The sequence below is a fragment of the Temnothorax curvispinosus genome, unplaced genomic scaffold, assembly GCF_003070985.1.
Source record: "Temnothorax curvispinosus isolate PA1 unplaced genomic scaffold, ASM307098v1 QBEX01017088.1, whole genome shotgun sequence".
In the NCBI taxonomy this organism is placed as follows: Eukaryota; Metazoa; Arthropoda; class Insecta; order Hymenoptera; family Formicidae; genus Temnothorax; species Temnothorax curvispinosus.
Window position 1 is genome coordinate 58 of NW_020226868.1, and position 9,920 is coordinate 9,977.

Below are 9,920 nucleotides of genomic sequence, written 5' to 3' on the forward strand. Positions count from 1 at the left end.
ACTTTGTAATTATATCATATACGCGTATGCAATATTAATCTCATATATTTTTCAAACTGCAATTTAGTCTTCAACGATTGTCCTTCTTATATATAAATTAAACACAAAAATAAATAAGTAAAACATAAAAATAAATAAGGCTGCAGTCCACTTGACGCTACAAATACTTTGGAGTGTTCTTCACTTTGATATATTATGTAAGATATATTCATCATTGAAAGCTAACAATAAGTGATATGCATTATATAAGTATATATACGTTTCAAATTCGCGCACTTTTGCATGCGCGTGCGGCCACTGAGCATGCGCATGTGGCCGCAGGGCATGTTCAGTGGCCTAGTTTACACCGATCTCTTGATACGCGTATCAAATAGTATATTTGAACTGATCAGCCAATAATCAGACTTATTTACTAGTTATTTACTATTTAAACTAAACCAAGTGTCGCTATATGTCATCGGACAAATGCGTTTCGAAACCACCAAATATTCTACGTCTCACCCCCACTCTCCGGCAGCTAAACGATGTGCTTCAAGCTTCTCTCTGCTTCAGTGAAAGAATAGAAGCCTGAAAAATAAAATGGGCAATACAAATAATTAAATTGAATACATAAATATATACATAAAGATTTACTATATAATATTAACATAAATTTACAAATGCTATTGCACCAGCACCAGATGCATCATATAAAATACAAATAAGTATCATGAATTTTTCTTGTATATACTGTGTTACTTTTGATTGGCAAAAATTAATTTTTCATATATTTGATCTTTCAATTCTTTTCGGCAAAACGTTTATCGAGTTTGTCTCCTTTGACTTTTTTTAAGAGTTTTATTGATGTAATTCAATCATGGATGCTATATGGTGACAAGAAATCGAAATTTAAGGCAAGACATCGTAATATAAACGTTTGTTTCATATTTTGTCAATTTTAAACATTTTTTTTAACATTTAACTAATTTTGACTAATCGATCAAACTAATGTAAAGAATAAACTAAATATAGATGATAATTCTTAGAATTAATGCAACAAAATGATTAGTAAATCAAGAGTGTATTTAAAGCCTCGCGCGCGTACAATAATTTTGCGCATCCGAGAATATAAATCGCGCATTTAACAGTTTTACATCCAAAATCTTTGCGCATTTACATCTGAAGAAGTACATGCTTTAGGATCTTAAATAGATACTCTGCTTTTATATTCCGTTGATACTCTCTATGCTTACATTATTCGATCTTGTATTTATCGATTTCGTGCACTCTCACTGGAGACCGCATAAAGTTAGGATAACTCTATAGCCATCAGTTCTAGATTTTTACTTCAATTTACTTTTTGCTTCTATTATACTTATAAAAAGTGATAGATCGAGCAAAAAACTTCTCCCTTCACAATTTGGCGTAAATCTGTTATATAGTTGAAAGTATCCCAAAATACTAATATCTATCGTCACGTGGACGTATCTTGATTCGCAAGGCGAAATCTATATCACAATTCGCTTCTTATTCTCTCTCGTTTAATAGTCGCTGCATGTACAACACCCTGAAATTCGTAACTTTGTTTTTCTATTTTCTCGTTTGTTTCTAGCGACCTAATAACGTTGTAATACTTAAAAAACTTTCTTTTAATCAGTTGCGCCTTCTTTCGATCCTTGCTAAGATCAACGGTAGAGCCTAGAATAAAATTCATGTCCCTGATATGCTCTAATTTGAGTAGAATAATTTTACGTTTATTGCGCGCAATTTTCTTATTTAGGAAGTTTAGATGCCGCCTTAACTTCCTATAATCCTGCAGAAGTTGCTCAATAATATCTAAGCACAGCCTTCGGGTTCTAGCAATACACTTATCCGGCGCTTCACCAGTTCCCACCTGACAGATATTGGTCAGAGCTTCGACGTGAGAATCACCGTTCAAGTTCGCCAGCACAAAGTTCAGCAAGTTTGGAATGGTAATAGGAACAGAAAATGGAAACACAGTACTGTCCTCCTTTCTAAAATAAAAATTCAGCAAAAGGAAATATTACAATATATATGAAATAATATATATTTTTAAATCAAAATAAATGTTCTATGGAATCGAAGTCAAAAACAGAGAGAAACCAAAAAAAAAAACAAAAAACAAAAGATATTTTTTATATAAATTTTAAAGAATAACATTTTAACAAATGATTGCAAGAAACTTTTCGCATTTCACGTACCTTTTCGCAGGAAAGAATAAAATAGATGGAAAACGATTCATACTGTACTCCCAAGGCAAATCGTTGTTGTCTCCATCAACTCTGACAAAAGTCAGATGATTCATATTGGATAAGTAATATGCCACTGTTAAGTATACATACGATATAGCACTGCAAAATCCGCAATAAGAGGAATGATACATTATAACAACGTCCTAAAAAAAAAAGTTTAATTACATTTGATTTATTATATAGTAGGAAATATAATAATTAGCGATAAAATCTATCTCTCAATATACAGTTTTAACACATTTTTATTTATTTTGCCAAAAATTTATGTATGTCTATCAATCCTGATTATTTAAAGATTAAAGCACCAATATTATTTATTGCATATTCTCATACATATATTGCTAACAAAATGCAATAATCAAGTACTGCATATAACTGACCTTAGATGGATCCAAGATAGTATGCAGAAATGTTTTCGTTGTCAATTCTGGCACACGAATCTTCGGACGCGAATCTGCAGTATTGTTGCTGTCTTCATCAAGCAACTTCCATGCTTTGTAATGCTTTGAATTGTCCGAACGCAATGTTCGCTGTAATAAACCTTGCGTATAATTGTTTATGAAGTCAACGAGAGCGTACTCGCTGAACTCATGTTGCATGACATACTGGCTCTCCAACTGTAACACAAAAAGAAAAATGATAAAAATGTTACAGAAAAAAAAAAACATGAAACATTTACAACTAGCCAAATCGGCCAGTTTTAAATTATAAAAATTGGCGACAATAAGCATACTATTCTTTCTGTTATTAAAATATATATCATTGTATATATTGTATATATCATTGTTATAAATGACAAAACTTACCGCAGCATCCAAGATGATGACGGTGGTTTTGTTTTTCTGCTTCGAAATATCAATTCCCAGATGTTCTGCAAAATGATAGTAATGCAAACTGTCGATAGCTATCAACGCTAATGTCTTGTTGGTTTTGCAAACCGATTCCTTTAAGCTGATGTTAAACTGCCTTGGAAACTCTCGCGGGAATAATGATGGATGGTAATCATTTCCAGCCATCCATTTTTTGCAATTCTCTTTTAAAAAACCTTTCCTCACTATATTTGCGGATCGCGAATCGGTTTCTTCCTTCAATAATGATGGTTTATATTCTATACCTGCATGCAGCCTTAAAACAATAATTTCTTTTTTTGAATAAATTGTTTTACAACGATTTATATCTGCATTTATATGTAAATATATATTACTTCTTTAATTTTGACTCTTCCTGTAATTTTATTGATACATAATTCTTGTTATAATTATATATCTGTTTCTCATGTTGTCCAATCATAACGGGAATTGTAAATACATCGGTATCTTTGCAAACATCATCGAATTTTTTAGAAATGACTGTACATATTTCTTTCTCTAATGGATTCATCACCTTCGTCTTGCACAAAAGACATTTATTCATTGCTACGTTCGCACAACAGCTATTGTTGATCCACTGCTGAATCGATATGCTAGTAACTGATTCCTTGATTTGCTTAGTAAAAGTTTTGTTTTTCTTTAGATCGGCGCATTCTTGATTCCTAGAAAAGTGTCGGATCACCGCTGTACGTCGTTTTGCTTCAAGACGTGCAACTATATCCTTCACCGACATACTATCCGCGCAGTTGTAATACTGTAAGCCGATCTTTCTTATCTGTAGAACAAAAACACTTCGATATAAGTCATACAATTATTTGCTACAAAGAAATATATATTCTATAAGAATATTTATTATTTTAGTATATACATTATATTATAAATAATAAAACAGTTAACTTATTGTTAGTACATGAAAGTTGATCATAATATTCTTTCCAAGTTTGTAAACAAGTATCTTCCTGACTCTTATAAATATTCGACAAGGAGAACTTGTGAACTGTGGAACGCAGATGAATCATATATTAACAGTGTGTAGGGGAAATCCCCTGAATATATACCTAAATTATTATTGACTATTGGCCAGCCATTTAAGAGTTTAATTTGACATCTACTGTAGTGCTCGATTGTTGGCCTTTATTCCTATTTAATTTAATTTAATTTAATAAAAAGAGATTTGAGCATTATGTATGAATTTACCATTGTAGTAAGATCATTCACAGCTTTTTTACCATATATAATACCTGCACAACGATACCGAAACTGTCGTTAAGGAGTTAGAGAATCCCCGTGCTGGTATAAAAAAAGTAATACATTCTACTCATAAAACATTTTTCAAAATTCAAATAGCGGTCCCCGAGCTAAAAATTTGAAAAATAAAGTTCCCAATGCTTCAGTAATTCTTCATTTTTCAAGTCGCTAAACCTATACCGGAAACACAAAAAATTCATTGCGCTATACCTGATAACAATAAAAATATGAATGTGAAAATATTCTCTCAATGTAATGATGTCAAATCATATAAAATAATTAAAAATAAATTAAAAATAAATAAATAGTATAAACGTTATATATAATATGGTATAATTTTTAGATATATTTTTTATTTATTTTATGTTTATTTTTAATTTTTAATTTAATTAATTTATTTTATTTTCAAATAAATCTAATTATAATGCCAAAATGTCGAGGCTGCCAAATTGTCATCCCGATATTCGTTGGTCTTGCGAACAGTGTACAAAGAAATAAAGTAAATAATAATTTCAAATATTTCTATTGAGTTGAGTAAAGTGTGCAAGAGCTGTTTTGACATGCAACGTCCGTGAGTGCGCAAAATTTCGACAAGCACACTAGTGAACTTTAAACCTTTTCCGTTTAAACACTGTAGCAGCCTCGACATTTTGGAATTAGGATTTTTGTCTCCAAATGACAAGATTAAGAGTTGATCCGCTTTTTATGGTACACCCTGTATGTATGTATATATATATATATATATATATATATATATATATATATATTATATATGTAAGGGAAAATTAGTTGTTAATTCATATATTTCTTATCCATCAAATTACCACGTTATATTATATTAAAAGTCAACAATTTTAACTATTTAAAAATGTATTTTTTAATGCTTACTCACAAAATAATTAAAAAATTATTACAGTACAATCTCGCTAATCCGGTACGTCCAATAATTCGACACGCGGCTTACGCGACCCCGTGGGCAAGAGGCACGAGGACAGGTTTAACGCTCACATGTATTCATCTAATCATTAGTGACCGTTAGACTATCGCCAATGCAGCATTGTTGATGATTCCGCGAAAATACATCGCCGCTTTTCTAGTTTTATTTTGTTTGCTGTAAATTTCGAAGTTTTTAAAATGCTCAATTATTTTATTTACCTCCTATATTCCTTACATTCTACTAGTCCGACAAACCCATTAACTCGGCACAACCTGGTTTTTAATAGCGCCGTATTAGCGAGATTCTACTGTACTTTATAAAAAAAAAAAAGTTGGAAGAAAAATCTACACAATGCTAAAATCTTTTTTTCCTTTTTTTGTTAATAACTCCTAAATAACTGGCTAATAGTCAATAATATTTATATTCAAAAAATTTCTCCCTACAAGCTGTTAATGTATGGTTTATATCCGTGTTTCGCAGTGCCCAAGTTTTCCTTATAAGATAGGGATTCCCAATTTACGGCCTGCGGACCAGATTTGACCCCCCTCTCCCCCCCATAGTTTTATATTCGGTCCGGATAAAACTCCTTCCCTCCTTGTCTGTTCTTTAAAATAGATAATTTTTTATAAGCGATCATTATGTTCACAATAGAGTTCAATTCAAATCATTTAATTTGATATTATATTTGTTAGGTCTATTTTGTTTAGTTTGCAATATAAAAAGGAGTGACCAATTATGATAGAACTGCATTTTGTATGTATATATGCATATGTATACATATATACATATATACGATCATCCAATGCCTAGTTTTGCTGAAATGGCTAAAAGTAAATAATCTTGAATGATCTTAGAAGACCCATGTCCTATATACATAGGTCAATGAACTCGTCTTGGAAGAGATTGAGTGTTTAGCTAAAAAGAAAGGAGTTTAAAAAAAAGATCTTGAAATTTTGGAGAATCTCTACTTAGATTTGTGTCCATCATAAGATGTCCCCTCGAAACAGAGTAAGTTCTATTTAAAACATTTTTTTCAAATAACGAATAGTTTGGGAGATAATTATATGTAAAGATGAAAATGAGATACCCTGTATATCGTTGTGTGCGCTTTCAATTCTGCAGTTTTGTCGTTACTACGCTGAACTTTTATAATATAAAAGAATTTGAAAATAAAGATATTTCGTTTTTGTTTTTCAAAAATAAAACTTATCTATCCTTCCCCTGGTTATTATAAAGATCTTAATATAACCCTCTGCAGACAAAAAAGGATGGGAATCCCTAAACTAAGACATCATATAGATCACAAACGATTATTTTTGGATTAATAATAGATATTTATGGATTAGGAAATTGTTTCCAAAAAACAGACAAAACATTAATAACGAACCAGATTGTAAACATAATTTTCCGTATGAAGCGGATTTCGTGGTGTAAAGAGAAATAAAACTGGTCCTTCACGGAGATAGGGCGCAAGAGTGAGCGCTTTGATTCCAGGCGGCTGTAGCCAGAGAGACGGTTGATGAACAGAATTGCTGATCCAATTCAGGATGTTCTCAGAAGTCCACTCATTGCCTTCCGGATAGCTCTAAGTTTTTAAAGCTGGTGTATTATGTAAGATAGAGAATAGAGAAATTCGCGCACCGCATACTTACTAAAGATTCATTCCACATGAGCAAGCTTGCCGATGGAAACTTGTAGACTCCGTAATGTAATTTGCTGGATGATGCGCTAGTCACTATAGCAAATACCAATTCTCTATTAGGATCTCTTTCCAATGACCGTATTGCGGCTTTATAAAACTCCTTGTATCCAGGAGTTCTATCCAATCGTGTAAAATTAAAATATCCAACGACTACTGCCTGTAAGTTATCAGAGTAATTAATCATTAATTATATTATTAGTCCTCAATCCATTGTACCTCGATTATTGAAATTAGCGTATATTAAATTTTTCCCAATTTATTTTATATGTTAAATTAAGATGAACTAAGTTTTACTTTGAATAACAACTAATACTAAATATCTCTATAAATAAAATTAAAACACGAACAAAATTTTCTTATTTTTATTATTTCTCAAATAAAAAAAAAATTCTGGAAAATAAATTTTTTTTTAATTTATACTTACATCGTAGGCAACTAATAATTCCATTAGTTGTTCTTTATGTGTTATTCTAATAATAGGATTCATAAGTGCATCGAGGAAACGAATCATATATGGTGCTGTACGAATTCCTCTGTAATTAATGCCAGAATCTCTGGATGGATACAACATCAACACTGGATAACCATGGATTTTATTATACTGCGCTCTGCATTCTGAATCGGGATGCCAACAATTAATGGCTGCGAAGAATATCTAAGTACACACATAGTGCCCAAATGCTTATGAATATGCAAGGAGAGATATAGGATCCTGGATCACAATTTTGTACCTGTGGATGATAAAACCGAGCAACGCTTTCAAATTCATGTCGAAGCGCCTGGCTTTCCGCATCCCAGGGTGCATAATACATAACAAAGCTGAAATCCGCTTGCGTTATCCTCTCGATCATCGCATCTAGATGACCCTTATAGAAGTCCAATATCAGAGAATTCTGATCAAAGAAAGGTTTCGCTATGGGAGGCCTGGAGAGTCTGGGTGGTCTACAAAATCCACAGTATTAGCACACCCAGATGTTAACGATGCATTAAAAATATGTGTATGGTGTCCGATTTCAGGTTTTAATAACCAAACTGTACCAGTGTTCTATGAATAAAAATAAGAAAAAATAAATTATGCTGCAAAAAAAAATATGTTTCTTATTATTAATCAAGCACAGTATAACTTTACTAATGTTCCACTTAAAAATATTGGCTGTTCTTGTCATTGACTAGTGACTACTGGGTTCATTTCGTCCTTTACAAATTCATTATGAACAACATCTATTTCATGGAGTACATACAAATGGTATAAAAGATTATTCTTTATAAAGAATTCTATAGACTGATAAAGCAACAATTATGAGAGGTATTGGTTGCATTCAGCCGATACTCCGCTAGCCTAGCAATTGTGAGCAGTCGCTCGTTTCCTCTCCTTTTAATCCATTGGGTCAAAGGAGAGGAAACGAGCGACTGCTCACGATTGCTAGGCTAGCGGAGTATCGGCTGAACGCAGCCATTATTTTTAATTTTTCCAATAAATACATCAAAGCATTCAATTAGATGGTTGTTTTATGTAATCCTTTGACCTTCAAAATCACCAGATTGTTAGATTTTTACTGTTTTTGTTGCAATTTCTTAATAAAGCTTTTATGAACCTATATTTATATAAATTTTTTTTCTCATTCTTACCTGTAAAACACATTGGCGTAACTTGGCCGTTAAAAACCTAAAATACTCTGCAAAAATACTGTGTATGTGTGTGTGCGTGTGTGTACATATATATATATATATATATGCATATACATTCATAGCCTGCGTTCCTTTTGATGCTTTCAGCGCTGTAAGCATTATTCTATCTCCGTTGCACATTGAATATCAAATAGAGATGGAGCGACGCTTTCAGCGCTGAAAGCGTCAAAAGGAACGCAGCCATAGAGTGCGTTCCGTTTCACGCATGATATATATATATATATGTTTGTTTGTATATACACATGTATATAACCTAAAACTCACGAGCTGTGCAGAGCAGCCATAGCGGTAAAAGTAATCGTAAAGAGGAAACAGATAATTTCGTAGGAGAACATTTTGGCGACTAGCCGTTCCTCTATCGCCAGCTTCTCCTTGGCCACGTCGTTACTTGGTTCGGACGTGGATGTTGACGTGATCTGGCGTGATAGGTTATCGGCATTTCTCGGCGAGCTCGTCTCGCGCTCCTCGCTAGACACTCGCCCAGCCATCGCCTATCGTCACCGGTGTTTACCGCATCGCTGTTGCTCTCGTGCTTTTCCTCGATCCCCTTCCCCCCCAGCCCTGTTAATCGCGCAATTATTCTTATTTATTCAATTACAAGGGCAATTAGTTTTCACCATCCCCCTTCTTCCAAGTCAATTAACCGTAGAATAGACCATTCAGCCACTGAAATATGGGCCTTCACACATGAATTTTAGGCGCGTTCAGTAGACACAACTGTTGCACAACTGTTGAGTTCGGACCTAAGCAGAATGGCTGTCTTAAGGTGGAAACACATAAAATTGCAGGAGCCATAAGCAAAACGCAGAAGCCATATGCGCATGCGCTATGGTATCTGCCTGTATTCTGCCCATGGCTGTGGCTTCTGAATTTTCAATCTACATAAACTATGCTTATGTATTTTTATGTAGATTGAAAATTCAGAAGCCATGGGCAGTATGCAGACACCATAGCGCATGCGCATATGACTTCTGCATTCGTGTTCATGGCTCCTGCAATTTTATGTGCTTCCACCTTTAAGGTGCGTTTTCACTCATGTCGAGATGTAGGCGACATCATATATCGGAGTCGCCGACATCGTGGCTGCATTCCGATATTCACTGTCAGCAACTTTCAGTACTGAAAATCTATAGTATATGTGACGTAAAATATAGTTATATTCAAGTCTCGTTCTCACGATTATCAAGTAGTACCGGCTTCCATGCCCGGTGGCGCCACAATCT

The 9,920-nt window shown here is 33.5% G+C and overlaps 1 protein-coding gene across 3 annotated transcripts; it reads right to left on the reverse strand.

Annotated features, from left to right (window-relative positions):
• Window positions 1-1,041: 1,041 nt before the first annotated feature.
• LOC112467236 (thioredoxin domain-containing protein 11) lies at window positions 1,042-9,185 on the reverse strand. Of its 3 annotated transcripts, XM_025035761.1 has the most exons (11): window positions 8,962-9,042; window positions 8,638-8,684; window positions 7,740-7,950; window positions 7,433-7,663; window positions 6,959-7,165; window positions 6,694-6,891; window positions 3,457-3,896; window positions 3,059-3,377; window positions 2,633-2,869; window positions 2,202-2,395; window positions 1,042-1,994 (listed from the first exon to the last, which is right to left on the reverse strand). In XM_025035761.1, the coding sequence occupies exons 3-11, from the start codon at window positions 7,857-7,859 to the stop codon at window positions 1,493-1,495; spliced, it is 2,448 nt and encodes an 815-aa protein (XP_024891529.1). In that variant the 5' UTR covers window positions 7,860-7,950; window positions 8,638-8,684; window positions 8,962-9,042; the 3' UTR covers window positions 1,042-1,492. The 3 variants fall into 3 exon arrangements, with proteins under 3 accessions (XP_024891529.1, XP_024891528.1, XP_024891530.1); XM_025035760.1 differs by lacking the exon at window positions 8,638-8,684 and having other exon boundaries at window positions 8,962-9,185; XM_025035762.1 differs by lacking the exons at window positions 8,638-8,684; window positions 8,962-9,042 and having other exon boundaries at window positions 7,433-7,623; window positions 7,740-7,832.
• Between the last annotated feature and the right edge of the window lie 735 nt (window positions 9,186-9,920).